This window comes from Melitaea cinxia, chromosome 29 (genome assembly GCF_905220565.1).
Source record: "Melitaea cinxia chromosome 29, ilMelCinx1.1, whole genome shotgun sequence".
In the NCBI taxonomy this organism is placed as follows: Eukaryota; Metazoa; Arthropoda; class Insecta; order Lepidoptera; family Nymphalidae; genus Melitaea; species Melitaea cinxia.
The window spans coordinates 468,483-484,028 of record NC_059422.1 but is presented as its reverse complement, the minus strand read 5'-3'; the positions used below and the strand labels follow the sequence as shown (position 1 = coordinate 484,028).

Genomic DNA, 15,546 nt, shown 5'->3' with positions numbered 1-15,546 from the left:
TAGATCTCATAGTGTCTCATAACATATTTTTATCAGGTTTATGAATTTTTTTCCATGGGAATTTATTTATTTATTATGATTACAAACAGAATTTACAACAATAAAACAAAAAGTAATATTTTTTGAGGTGGAAATTTCCTGCTTGCCCCAACTCAAAACCGAACCGGTTTTACCCGAACCCGTCGGTATATTAAATTAAAAAGTAGCTTATGTGGTATCCTGAATTTACTCCTCTGTCCTCCTCCTTCCTCCGCTACCTACACACTAATTTACATTACAAATAGTCACAAACATCATTATTCTATTCTCAAAAACTTTTGCATTTGTAATAATACTAGCTGACCCAGCAAACGTTGTTTTGCCATATATGTTATTAACCCCCCTTAATCAACCCTACTCTTTATAACTTAGGGGTATGAAAAATAGATGTTGGATTCTTAGACCCGATATGCACACAAATTTCATAAAAATATGTCCAGCCGTTTCGGAGGAGTATTGTAACTTCGTGACACGAGAATTTTATATATATAAATAAAGATTAGAAAAATTCTTATAAATAATACAAATTAATGCATTATCAGACTGTCGCATTGAATGAACATCTTTCGTACCAGAGGGATACTTATTTGTATTCATAAGTAAAGTTACGAGTAAGTCGTACTGATTCTAATTAGGTTACGTCTCTGGAAGTTACGCTGTCATCTGTAATTAAAACTACGCTGGTGTAATTAATATTAAAAAACGAAAATAATAAATGAGTTAATTTAAATATCAACTTTAGTGTCAAAATTAACCGAGTTCAAAAAAGAAATAAAATGTTATATATTATATACTTATAGATAAGTATTTAATATATAAGGTATGCGGGTCATAAATGTTCATTCCAGTGGATGTAAAGGATTCGTTCCAAATGCTAATTTAGTGTATAAAACAAACTCAAAGGAGGAGTGTTGTCTGTCTGTCTGTCAAGGCTCTTTTCTCAGGAACGCGTGGAGGTATCATACTGAATTTTATATCATATTTTTATGTTAGTATATAATATCGTATGTACTTTAGTACTATTACTTTAGAAGCACAGTGCACTGTTAAACTGTTTATCACATTAATTGTATCTTTTTTTTCTGTAAATAAGTAAATACATAAATATCAAATACTCAAGTCTACTGTCCCTTGGAGCTGTGAAAAAATAAAAATTCTAAGTCAACGTAATCAAACGATACAGCCGTTTATGCTGCATGTTTTTGACACTCGCAAGGGAATCAAAACCTACAGGGTACACTTCTCGTGAACTCAGAATCTTGAAATTTGGTACGAAGCAACGCCTTATAGGTTATAGCACAGATAAAGGAAAAATTGCGAAAAGCATATTATTTACGTCATAAAAAAAAATTTTTTAATAATTTTGTTTGTACGGAACCCTCGGCGTGCGAGGCCGACTCGCACTTGGCCGGTTTTTATTTATATTGTCCGTAGAACATCCGCTTCAGTCTGTAATATCCCACTGCTGGGCATTGGCCTCTTCCCCCATGTAGGAGAAGGATCAGAGTTTAATCCACCACGCTGCTCCAATGCGGGTAGGCGGATATATTCCCGCATTCAGAAGATACAGCCGTTTATGCTGCATGTTTTTGACACTCGCAAGGGAATCAAAACCTACAGGGTACTTCCCGTGAACTCAGAATCTTAATATTTGGTACGAAGCAACGTCTTATAGGTTGTAGCACAGATAAAGGAAAAAAATTCGAAAAGCGTAAATTTTTAGTTATATCATATAATCATCATTTCAATCAAAATTCAATTATTTACATCATTAATCAATATTTTTAATAATTTTGTTTGTACGGAACCCTCGGTGCGCGAATCTGACTCGCACATGGCTGGTTTTTTTACTTTAAACTTCTTTACGCACGCTTGACTTGGGGAGTAAGCTGGTGAATGCGTGACGAGAGCGTTACGAAAAGTGTGATTGGGCTAAGCCAATGGAGCAAGAGAGAGAGGTGATTACAGATTTCCTTTCTCTCTTCCTCTTACAGCCACGTTTGTATATCTAAGTTTTTACTTCAGTCGTGTGGTCTAAAGCAAACTCGATTTTGCCCAATGATTGTTTTTTAATATAATTAATTATTTACTATTATTTTTTTTGTAAAACTAAGGCTCTGGAAGAAAGTTTTATATACTTGTAATATGAATAAATTTAAAAAAAAAATCATAAGTTCATAGCTAAATGCCCAGCAGTGGGATGATAAGGTAGGTACTATAAGAGATGTTTACTGGTCTCGTTATTCTCAGTTTCAATAAAACATATCATTTGTTAATAAATATTTATTTATTTGTCTGCAGGGCCGCCAGTTTCTTCTTGAGGTCCAATAACACATTGACTTCGGGTTGCCACACTGCCTTGTCCTTCGTCGACGCCTTCAGTTTCCTCACCTTGTCGCCCTGGACATGTTCAAACATGTTATATTTAGTCTTGATGGTAAGCGGTTACCATAGCTTACAAACGTCTGCAACTCCAGAATCGCAAGCGCGTTGCCAACCCTACCCCCACCCCCCCCCCCAGGAGCTCTCTACCTTACTCATCTGTTTATAGAGTAAAAACTCCATTTCACAGAGCTTAAGTTAAACCACTTGTGTCAAAACTGGAGAAACCGCATTCAATTTTATACAGCCGGGATCTAAAAATATTTGTGGAAACCTTTACAAACACCGGGACCAAAAAAAATATTTGTACACATACAAATATTTCTTTCAAGCGGGAATCAAACCCACTGCCAAGCGGCGTTTAAGTTTCACGCAATACAAGCCATAATCAGCAAAAAGGGGTTATCCATTAGTCACATGATGTTGTATAGGAAATTTTTTGCCCTTCCCCTCCCCCGTAATATGTGGTGAAATTTATCCTACCCCCCATACCCTAAAATCATATTATCTATAAATATAATTTAATAAGTTTTAGAAAAACAAAGTATCTTCTTAGAAATGTCTAAACAAACATTAAGGTTGAAGGGTTAGGACGTTCAAGAATAAAAACTTGACGTGATATATCATTAACCCCCCCCCCTCGTCCTTCCTTGTGATATTTTCCAGTCTTAATAGTGACCGTGAAAGCTTAAAAACCTTTACCAGAATGGTTTGTCACCAACCAAAACACCAGAAAAATTATCGAAAGAAAAATTCCGCAGTTCTAACATTATGTCCATCTGTCTTTGGCTAAAAGAGTCACTGTGGTCACCTGTTCCGCGATAGCTTTTTCTAAGCTAGCAACACTGTCGTCACCGGAGCCCTGGACCTTCGCCGCCTCCAGCTGCTTCTTGAGAGACAGGAGGATGTTAACTTCCGGTTGCCACACCGACTTGTCTTTGGTTGACGCTTTTAACTTCCGGACCTTTTCGCCCTGTTTTGTTTAATATTTTATTTTAATATAGTTCATTGTGCAATAAGTTTATATAGGTACGTAAGAAACTAAACGTAAGAAACTAAAATAATTAAAATAATTTTGTTTGTAGTAAAAAAAAAGGAACCGACTTTTATTTACACAAGTAATAAAATGAGAACACCGTCAACGAAGGTAGTCGAAAAAATAGTCAATTACTAGTATAGTCTGTTCAACGAGAAGTGATACCAAATGTAAACAAAGCCCATCATTTTTTCGTAGCGACGACGGAACAAACAAAATCTAGTCTATCTCTTGCTATCTTGTTTGTTTGCTATCTGCTGCACGTCTCTCTGCGAGGTCGAACGATATTTTAACTGGCCTTGAAAACAATCGGACCGCGGACGGCCCTTTGATTTTGTATTATTTATTTTTATTTCATTCCGTGTCCTGAAGCGCTCGGGTGATTTTTATATTTCGATAATTATTATTTAACAAGTATCAAATCTTAAATACATAATTATATTTAATTAATTATATTTAATTCGCTAATTATCAAAAATATATAAATATATTTTACATTTAAAAAATTTATGTAAGTAAAAAAAAGGTTACAAAGCCCTGCATAGTTGAATGACCTCGCATTTGGTTTGTTTACATTTGGTATCTCGGCTCTTTAAACGCACTATAGTAAAGATTTGTCAATTCTCTTTTGAATCGGAAGCTAGTGCTTGTCTTGCCGTGTGCTGTCGGCCGAGTAGAATAGCACCACCCCCTTTCTTCCCGTGGGGGTCGTAAAAGGCGACCGAGGGATAAACCTGACTCAAAATCATCAGGGTCCTGGAGAAGGAAAACTTCATTTGAAACCCGGAATGGGGTCTCTGTCAGGCATTCGTGGCATAGCGAAGAGTGACCTAGGCGACACAGTGTCTGTCTAACACTGTCTAAATTGTCTGCAATGGACGGAATAAGGCCAATGACAGTGATTGTCATGTGATCGCGTTTCATTTGAACAGGTATGAGAAGTAGCTTTTGAATTATCTCTAATTATGCGTATTTACTTGACATTTTTTTCGTCTACCATGTTACCGATGTAATTGAAGTCGTTTTTTTTTCATTTGCAAGCAAACAATCATTTCGAAGTTAATAAACAAATTCAATCACCTGTTCGGCTACAGCTTTTTCCAAGCTGACGACATCCCTTCCAGTGACCCCGCTACTCTGTGCTTTCTGTGTGTCCGTATTTGGTGTGTTCTGTGTCTGTGCAGCGGCGAGTTGTTTCTTCAGCGCTAAAAGCTTGTCCACTTCCGGCTGCCACACTGCCTTGTCTTTTGTTGTGGATTTTAACTGGCGGACTTTGTCGCCCTGACAAATAAATATATGTATTTTTAACCGACTTAAAAAAATGAGGAGGTTACTCAATTCGACCATATCTATATATATATATATATATATATATATATATATATATATTGTTGGAAAAGAGATATCCCAAGAGTGGTACCGTGATAAAGAAATCAGGATCTGATGATGGAATCTCAAAGAAATCGAAAAAGAGAAACCCTCGAAAATCGTAGTGACGACTAGTGCGTTTGTTAATTTTTTTTGTCTACTTACGTTGTATTACTTGTCGATGTAATTGAAGTCGGTTTTTTTTGTTTGCGAGCAAATACAATTATTTATTTTATTTACGTGTTTAGAAAACAAACAAACATACGAGTACATAATAAGCATGTTAAATTATAGAGATACAATATAAAGATTAAATAACAATATATAATGTTATATCGTGTATTCATTCAAAGCGTTTTTAACAGTTATTTTGAACAAAATTATTATTCAACTTTTCGATTTCTTTTTGGTTAGCAAAAAAAAATAAAATCAAAATATCTTTAAATAGGCTTCAAGAGCACCATCAAATCATCATCTGACCAATTGAAATTGTAATTATATTTAAAAGTGAAGCTATCGCCGATTTTGAATGTAGATTGTGCAGAGATGAATCGGGTAATACAAGATATCTCACCTGCGCTGCTATCGCCACTTCTAATTCTGCTACACTAGCACTCCCTGTTGCTTTCTTTTCGTCGTTCTGCCGACAAACATAAATTACTATAAAACTGTGATTGTATGGTACAGTCTATGGTTGAGTGAGAGATGACATGTGAGGGAAGGTATGAGGGAAACCAAACCCAATGAAAATCGATCTAACACTAAGTTTATTAAGATTATTTTGAGTGTATATAGGCAGAAAAGTAAAGACGTCATCCGCACCAGACAAACAACAATTTCGTAAGAAATAACCTAAATGAAAGGAGGTTATTAGTTTGTAAGACAATCAGATTGCTGAATGTGCGGTAACCTGTACAGTGATACTTTAGGATTTATCGAAAAAAAAAAAATTGGTCCTTCGAGCCAGATTTACGATTTTTCCAAAATCGTATGATTTATATATAGACGCCGACATACGTTGTCCTGTCTTGAGAACTATTAAACGTGTTGCAATAAAGTAATCATCATTCATTACGTTTCCTGAAATTCCCTAACTTACTGAGCTAGCTTAACTTTTTTTTTCATTTCTTAATTACGTTCTACGAGGTATTGAGACAATTTTAAAATATTTTGCTAAATTAATCTAGCGCTACCGGTTCTCGAGTTTTGCGCTCATCTGCATCAAAACACTTAGCGATTCATTTTACTATGAAATCGTGTTTTAAAAATAATTTTCAACTGAAATGAAGCTTTTTTGAAGCTTTTATACTTCTTTTGGCGCGTTAGAGATAAATGATGAGAGTAAATTTTTTCGATGCGCGCGCACACCGTCACATAAAACCGACACCCTGAAGTTAACTCTCGCTTAAGTCTTTACACTTTTTTAGTACAAATTACCTTAGCCCTGTCGCTCTGTGTTCCCGCGTATTTCGCTTTCAACTGTTCCAAGACTTCCGGTTCGAGTTTGGAGAACAGTGGTTCCGGTTTGCCGATCACGTGTCCGGGCGCCAGGTACTGGATGAGCGATGGGTTTCTGGAGATAGTTGATAACATTACATGACAAATTAAAAAAAAATTACCGTCCCTAAGACCTCCCCGAGCTGTGGATCTTCTGTGAAGTCTCAACTTTACTTCTGACTTACTCGGGTTGCTATAGATTGTGTTCAAGGTATCTGTCGTTGTGCTCGACCTCAATATACACACCCTGTTATAAGTTAATGACCAAAGTATGTTTAAGGGCACACAAAACACAGACACACACAAAACCACAAGTGGTCAGTACCTAATGTAGACAATTTATGGCCAAGAGTACTTTCCGCCCATTTGGGCTCTTAACCCATCAGTGGTGACTTGGAAGTCTGTGAGACCTGGTGATTCTAAAATGACGAATAAAAGAAACTCCCTTATTTTATACTGTCATAGTCTTACGGTCAGTTTCAATACTCTGTCTATCTCTGTATTTGCTACCTTATAATTGTGTTTGCAGGCAAACGAAGAAAAACCGACTTCAATTATATCGACAAGTAATACAACGTAGGTAGACGTAAAAATAATCAAGTAAATACGCATTATCAAAGATTACTCCAAAAGTTGTAATCAGATCTTGATGGAATTTAAATATGACCACGTGATAAACATCGGCTTTCGATTAAATTAAAAATCATCAAAATTGGTACACCCAGTAAAAAGTTATGCGGATTTTCGAGTTTCCCTCGATATCTCTGGGACCCCATCATCAGATCCCGGTTTCCTTATCACGGTACCAAACTAGTGATATCTCCTTTCAAACAAAAAAAGAATTATCGAAATCGGTCCATAAACGACGGAGTTATCCCCGAACATACATAAAAAAAACATATACGATCGAATTGAGTAACCTCCTCCTTTTTTGAAGTCTGTCAAAAATAGAATTTATTTTGATGTGAACTCAATACAAATTGTGTCAAAAATCTATCGCTAGTAGGCAAAACCAGAGATAATGTAACGGTTTTACATAACAATAAAACCGATATTATGTTTTCACATACAGCATTGCAGGAAGTCCTTTCTGGTGAAGATTATTACGCTCAAAGTGACGGCTAAACGAGTCCTAGCTGGATATTCTACTACCGTCATTTATCATAAGGTAGTCGAACCATAGATAACATATTCAACAGACTGTACGTAAATAGCAAAGTATACACTGCTTCTTCATATACAATGTTGTATGTTTTTCGGAGGCACATCAATAATAATATTCTTTATTGTACACAACTAAAATGCACAAACAATAGTAGTATAATTAGAGGAAGATGTACAAAGGCGGTCTTATCGCTAAAAGAGTGATTTCCTCCAGACAACCTTTGGGTATTAGGGCAGGGCATAGAAAAGCGGCTAGGAAGTGTACAAATAATTGTTATATAAATTAGAATTAACTACATCTAATATATAAATATCTCGTGTCGCGGTGTTTGTAGTTAAACTCCTCCGAAACGGCTTGACCGATTCTCATGAAATTTTGTGTGAATATCGGGTAGGTCTGAGAATCGAACAACATCTATTTTTCATACCCCTAAATTATGGGGGGAGGGGAATTAAGGGAGTTTATAACATATATGGCAAAACAAAGTTTGCGGGGTCAGCTAGTAGAATATAAAATTGTGAACATTTGTTAATATCATATCTAAAATCGACCGTTCATTACGGGTGCTAGAGCACCGACACGGTCAGTCGGAGGATGCAGGTTCGATTTCCACTGGAACGGTAGATTTTTTATATGATATTAAAAAATGTTTAGAATTCCCTAAAGTGTGGGTAGCACAAAAATAAATTATAAAAATTTACATACATACAAACATGAATAGGCAATCATGATAGATTATGGAAACCGGCTTTTAATCTCTGTTTTAGGTTATGGCCAGCTGATATACATATTTATACACACTAGTGGTCGTTCGGTGGTCGAATTTTAACCATAATTAGTTTAAATTATAAATTTGAACATTATTAAGATTCTGTTGTCAAAGACTGTACTTCTATAATAATAAACAAAAGAGTATAGATGCGTGTGTGTGTGTGTCAAATATATGGTATTGTGTGTAATGTTTTTTTTTTTTATTGATTTAATATATATTTATTTATGTATAATTTTAGAAAAGTATTAGTATTCTGCACGTCTCTATATAAACTATAATTGTGCGAAAATTTACACTCCTTGGTCCGCGCAATTTCCGTCAAAAGGGGCACAAGTTTTTGTTTGACGTCTTAATATATAGAATTAGCAAGTTGAAGTGGCAGTGACCGCTATGTCGGTAAAAGAATGTTAGGGATGAATGTCGAAGGACGAAGAGCGATCGGGAGACCGAAAAAGCGATGGAGGGATTGTGTGAGTGAGGATATGAGAAAGAAAGGAGTAAGCACTGAAGTGACGAATAATAGAGAGGAATCGAAGAGGAAAACATGTTGTGCCGACCCTACATAAGTGGGATAAGGGCAGGAAGATGATGAAGTGGCAGTGGGCTGGCCATCTGTGTCGGGACCGATGGCCGTTGGAGTAGACGGGTTTTGGAGTGGAGACCACGTCTGGGCAAACGCAGTGTGGGACGTCCACCAGCCCGTTGGACCGGGGATCTACGTAAGATTGCCGATGTAGGCTGGATGAGGATTGCGGAAGACCGGGATGTGTGGCGCGAACTTGGGGAGACCTATGTCCAGCAGTACTTCATCATTACAGCCTATACAGTCCACTGCTGGACACAGGCCTCCACAAGCTGACGCCAAAAATAGCGTGAACTCATGTGTGTTGCCCATAGTCACCACGCTGGGCGGGCGGGTTGGTGACCGCAGTACTGGCTTTGTCGCACCAAAGACGCTGCTGCCCGTCTTCGGCCTGTGTATTTCAAAGCCAGCAGTTGGATGGTTATCCCGCCATCGGTCGGCTTCTTAAGTTCCAAGGTGGTAGTGGAACTGTGTTATCCCTTAGTCGCCTCTTACGACAGCCACGGGAAGAGAGGGGGTGGCTAGATTCTTTGATGCCGTAGCCACACAGCACAGCAGTACTCACTTGGGGTTAACCTTCAGCTGCGCAGCAGACACCCTCAACTGGTCCCGTAACCTGGCGGCCGCCCGAGGCACGAAGGGCGCTAGTAGCGTCGCCAGCAGCGCCACCAGTTGGCAGCACAGACCCACGGCTGTAGCTCCTCGATCTCTGCCGATGGACACGAGGGTTAGTTGTGAAGTACAACTACTCTGGTGTAGTGGGGACGAGTAGTCGCCTAAAACATCGACGGCTTGCGGGTTCCAAATATTTCTTCTCGGTATAAATGTCTGTCCTCATGGGTCTCTCCACCGTAGCTGTCGGTCCCGGTTGTTATCATAAATACCTGATAACGATCGTAACCCATAGAAGGGAATATATCCGCCAACCCGCAGTGGAGCAGCATGTTGGATTAATTAATTTATTTATTTATTTCATTTTTTAACGAAAACAAACAGTATATAATAATTTTTATAAAAAAAAGCACACATTTAGAAAATCATCACCAGAACGTAAATGCGCCTTAAAACCCACCAAACTTACATGAGTCAATGAGATTAGAGTGTGAAACTATTTAATTTACAGATTAAACTAAAAATATAATAAACGAAACAATTCTATCGATCAATAAGAATGTTAACTAAGAATAATGTTAAGCTCAATCTTTCTCCTACCTGAAGAAAGACTATGCCCAGCAGTGGGATGTTAGGTTGAATGCGATTTATAAAATTGTCACTGACGAGTCATGTACCAACTATAAAATTGGTACCGACCGTTGCGTGAGGTCGCAGGTTCAAGCCCCGCATATGGCAAACATTTGTATTGGCCATACAGATGTTGGCTGTGGTTTGGACGTTTGTACTTGTATAATATATTTCTAAATACCACACAGGAGAGTAATTGTCAATCGTTGAGTCTAAAATGTTTATGTTTAAATACTAGATGGACTCTTCTCTGATATCAAAACATTATAACGAGATGGATATTGTCTTCAATAATAAATAAATACACGCACACACACGCGTACACACACACACATGTATATTTATGTATGAATATTTAACTACTTCTTTATTTCTTTATTGTATATATATGTATTGTATGAATTAGCGCTAAGTACTGTTTTTCCTTGTATTTAGTTTATAATGGAAGAGCGACTCCATCTGGCTCAGGTGCTTTCTGCGCCTAATTGAGGGAGTCAATCACAATGTGTAAAATAACTCGATGGTACTGAAATAAATATTTTTTTCATTTTCATTTTTTTCAAATAAACATTTTACTTTAAAACGGCCCCTTGGACCACAACCCTCTTTCCGTAGCTCGAAAACACACAAAACAGACATAAACGCCCAAATTCTATCCGTGACCGATACCAACATTTGTTGTAAACGGTGATTGAACCCGCTAACGTTAACAACCATTGCTATTATTGTTGTATTATGCAAATATTATAATCTTTTAAATAAGAATACTTGTGGCGCCATCTAGTAACTATTTTAGTGAAACAAGGTTTGTCAATTGTCTTTGTTCGATTGTCCTCCTTCTGTCTATTCTCTCTGTGTCATAAAAATGTAATGGTTAAAATGGAGTGCATCAATATAGAAATATAAAAAGTTTACAAGGTTTTAATTATTTAACTTTTGCAACAATTATAACTACTGCTGTCGTTATCATTCCATTGGCAACACCCAAGACACCTCGAAACTTATCAACTACCCTCAAAGTTCATCTTACTTGTCTTCATCACTCCCCTTCAGCAGGACCCAGGGTTGCCGGCTCTGCATCAGCTGGTTCCCCAGTTTGGACACACTCAAGACGTGCCTCAGACCCTCCCGGAGGCGACCCTTCTCCATTTGTTGCACGTAGGCTGTAATATATACATTCATTATTAACAAACATATCATGAACTTGAACTATACACAATTAAAGTTTCATTACGAATGATATAGGTATTTATTATTATTCATTAGGAACAGTGTATTTTTGAAGTACAACTTCTTTACGCACGCTTGACTTGGGGGAGTGAGCTGGTATTCTGCCCAGCTGTGGGCCACCAAGCTATCAAAGTGGGTACGTACCAACAACTTCTCTGTTGACCAGAGCGATGAGCTCATAATCTGCACTGGTTAATTTGGCCTCCGGAACTATTCCTTTGAAGGTGTTAGCACAGAAGCTTAGGGATCGGTGACAAAAGTTGCCCAGATTGTTCAGCAGCTCGGAGTTGTTCCTGGAGACGGGATAGACATATATTGCAGTTATAGCTAACTTTCAGAATATACAAAATAATTGTGTTTGCTCACAAACGAAAAAAAAAAACCGCCTTCAATTACATGGACATGTAATACAACGTAAAAGGTGACGAAAAAAATTAACAAACGCACTAGTCGTCACTACGATTTTTAAGGGTTTCCCTCGATTTCTCTGGGATTTCATGATCAGATCCTGGTTTCCTTATAATGGTACCACACTGCGGATATTTACTTTCCAACAAAAAAAGAATTATCAAAATCGGTTCATAAACGACAAAGTTATCCCCGAACATACACAAAAAATAAAATATACGGTTGAATTGAGTAACCTCCTCCTTTTTTGAAGTCGGTTAAAATACGATATAATTCTAACTGTATCAAGTCCAGTCTATTTAGAGTTCATTACAGTAAATATACAGACATAAGGTCTCTCATATTTCTCTTACTTATTCTATTTTCTCTATCTCTAGGTTTTTTTTTTTGTATAGGGTGACAGAAAGGTCTGCCAAAGAATTCCATCCTCCTTACTAACCCTGATACAAAACTTCTTGAGAGAAGTGTTATTCGCCTGCGATTATCAGTAGCGTTGAGGTATCTTCACCAGACGGACTGCTCCAAAATTTTGTGTAAGAATTTACTACAGTCCCCCCCCTCCCCCCTTACAGTACAGTTCCTCACCTGGTTCCGAGTTCGGTCCAACTGAAACTGGAGTCGGAGGTCTCAGGCCTGATGCTGGCCAGGTAGAAGCGCCACACGTCCGCTGGGATACCGGTTTCCTGAAACATGTACACATTAGTTACAAATTTGATGGACAAGATATTTTTAAAAGACTTTGGCGACTTTATTTACTACGATATTTATTTTTAATGATCGTTTTCTCAACAAAAGTATAAGGCGTTCGACTCCTAATTTCATTCCTTCAAATGGGAGTCGTAGGTGTAACAAATCACATACCACGCGAAAAAAGTTCCCGAGAACTTTTTTACTTTATTTATATATATTTTTTTTTTGACTTTATTTAAATATGAGCTACTTTGATAGACTGGTTCCGCATGAAACCATTCGTGAGCGCGTGAGCACGGATATAATTTACAATGAAGAACACTCTACGAGAAGAATTAATTTTCATATGCGGTTATTTAGCTGTATACGGCAGTTAGGGTTAATATAGTTTTTAGGTCTACCGTATATTAAGGCAAAGTAAAATTCAAAAACGTCTATGAATTTTTTTCACATGGAACGTGATCTATAACATATAACACCTACAGAACCCCCCATTTGTTGGAACAGTTAGGAGCCGCACGCATATGACTAACTTGAGAAAAAATATATGTACGATATGAATCTGTATCAATCGTCTTTTACATGAAGCAATGTCACTGCTTTATATATATATATATATAAAACTAGGTCGGCAAACAAGCCTGATAGTAAGCGATTACTGTAGCTTATAGACGCTTGCAACACCAGAAGCGGCGTAAGCATGTTGCTAACCCTATTCCCAACACCCTCCCCCCCCCCCCAGGAGCTCTGGTCACCTTACTCACCACCAGGAACACAACACTGCTTGAAAGCAGCATTAAAATTTCCTGCTGTACCCGTATACATATTATCAGGTAAAAGTTGCCTACACAGTTTGAGACATTACTTGATATTTTGGAAATATATATATTAGATTTTTAATAAGTACAAACATATACAAGAGCGGTTAAGTAAAGTTTCAGACCTGAGCGTCTGTTCCGAAGACGCCAACGCCTCGAGACTTGGAGAACTTGCCTTCCTCGTAATTTAAATACTCTGAAATCAACATTGAGCTCACGTTAATAATTTTCCGTTAGTACGTGTACAGCTTGATGTTATACAGCCTAGGACAGAGAGTTAACGAAGAAGTATGGCGTAGCAGAGCCATGAGGTGAGCTAATCGCAGTGTTAACCGAGCCCATTGAATGATTTAATTTAACTTTCGATAAAAAGTTTGTGAGTGTATATGTGTGTGACTTCATAGCTTTGTACCGAGTGTACCGATTTAGATGATCCTTTTGTTATTTATAAGATGCTGCTTGTCGTGTGGTCTTATTTTATTTTGATCGAGATCTGTCATATAGTTTTTGAGTTATAATAATTCGATATCTGACAAGTATTTTTTGAGTTAACCCGAATAATGAGTATTTGATGTCGGTTTTTTTATATATTTGAGAACAAACACAACGTTATTCGTTTTAAAGCTGAGAAGTATTCGACTCGAAGGACCAACAACAATTTTAGATAGAAAAAATTTTAAATTTCCTTCTCTAAGCAAAACATATATTTTTTTTTTACATTATTAATAATTACTGGTTATTTGGAAGAGATCGTTTAAACGTTAAAAGCAATAAGACAGCCTTTGCATGTTGTCAGGGCATCTTTTTACTTTTTATTTAATTTTTAAAATAACGTATATCTTACGTATATAATCATCGTTTTTTCAAGATGGCGCTTGAGGTTCCATCTGAATCTCTCAGCGTTTTGTGATTTAATACAAGTATGTTATCCTAAACCTCACAAAAAAATTGAATGAAAATATAGCAGTAGGTATGTATGTGTGTATGTCCTCACCGGTAGCATAAACGTGGTCGACCAGCAGATGTCCCTCATTGACTCCTATGACAGTAGCGGGGAACATGATCACGTGGAAGGGCACGTTGTCCTTCGCCATGAACTGGTACAGTCGGACCTGGGAGACATCAGTTTGGTGTATTAAACTTTTACACGAAGGTCACGAAAAATGTTGTTGAGGGTCCCCCCCCCCCCCACCCAGTTTCTTATAGTCAACGTGACTACACATTCGAAATGTAGATCCTGAAGAGAAGTATCGGCAAGAAACTTGGAAGTTATTAGAGACTGTCCAGAGGTTCAGGAGTTAGAGTGATAGTTTAGAGGTTTTGGAGTTATTGATGGATCTGAGATTCAGGAATTTGAGTGGTGGTTTAGATGTTCAGGAGATAAAGTGATAGTTTAGAGGTTCAGGAGTTAAGAGTGATAATATAAAAGTTCAGGTATTTAGAATTATGTTTTAGAGTAAACTCACATCATAATCTTCGTCCTTTTTCCACCACTTCTCGTAGTCCTTGGTGGCGCTCTGTGTGATGCTGAGGTAGCCGATGGGCGCATCGAACCATACGTAGAACACCTGAAGACACAACGATTTGAAGATTATTTTTCTAGAAGATTTGCTATACTTGATTTTTAATGTGGGTACAGACTTGTGACGTATTTTAGCCTATCCCTTCCTTGCAGGTGAACTTTGATCTCAAAATTCCACGTGACGTATTACAGTCTACTCCTCACCTTGTACTTTCAGATGAACATCGCTCCCTCAAAAAACAACGAGATGTATTACAGCCTACCCCTCACCTTGTATTAGCAGGTGAACACCATTCCCTCGAGACTCGAGGTGACGAATTACAGCCTACCTCACCTTGTCCCTACAGCTCGGCAGCGGCACCGGCACGCCCCACTTGAGGTCCCGCGTGACGGCGCGCGCGCGCAGCGCGTCCCTCAGCCAGGAGCGCGCCACCGCCCGCGCGGGGCCCGACCGGCCCGACTGTGAACGTATTACAGCCTACCTCACCTTGTCCCTACAGCTCGGCAGCGGCACCGGCACGCCCCACTTGAGGTCCCGCGTGACGGCGCGCGCGCGCAGCGCGTCCCTCAGCCAGGAGCGCGCCACCGCCCGCGCGGGGCCCGACCGGCCCGACTGTGAACGTATTACAGCCTACCTCACCTTGTCCCTACAGCTCGGCAGCGGCACCGGCACGCCCCACTTGAGGTCCCGCGTGACGGCGCGCGCGCGCAGCGCGTCCCTCAGCCAGGAGCGCGCCACCGCCCGCGCGGGGCCCGACCGGCCCGACTGTGAACGTATTACAGCCTACCTCACC

The 15,546-nt window shown here is 38.6% G+C and overlaps 1 protein-coding gene across 1 annotated transcript in view; it reads right to left on the bottom strand.

Annotated features, from left to right (window-relative positions):
- Positions 1-2,307: 2,307 nt before the first annotated feature.
- LOC123667937 (methionine--tRNA ligase, cytoplasmic) overlaps positions 2,308-15,546 on the bottom strand; it is a 40,647-nt gene continuing 27,408 nt past the window's right edge. The window contains exons 13-24 of the mRNA XM_045601767.1: positions 14,697-14,798; positions 14,225-14,342; positions 13,356-13,426; positions 12,308-12,405; positions 11,459-11,607; positions 11,115-11,247; positions 9,408-9,551; positions 6,263-6,398; positions 5,400-5,465; positions 4,538-4,738; positions 3,233-3,394; positions 2,308-2,439 (exon numbers count right to left, since the gene is read on the bottom strand). Of these exons, the coding sequence (XP_045457723.1) occupies positions 2,323-2,439; positions 3,233-3,394; positions 4,538-4,738; positions 5,400-5,465; positions 6,263-6,398; positions 9,408-9,551; positions 11,115-11,247; positions 11,459-11,607; positions 12,308-12,405; positions 13,356-13,426; positions 14,225-14,342; positions 14,697-14,798 (1,497 nt within the window). The 3' untranslated portion in view covers positions 2,308-2,322. The remainder of the gene's footprint in view (positions 2,440-3,232; positions 3,395-4,537; positions 4,739-5,399; positions 5,466-6,262; positions 6,399-9,407; positions 9,552-11,114; positions 11,248-11,458; positions 11,608-12,307; positions 12,406-13,355; positions 13,427-14,224; positions 14,343-14,696; positions 14,799-15,546) is intronic.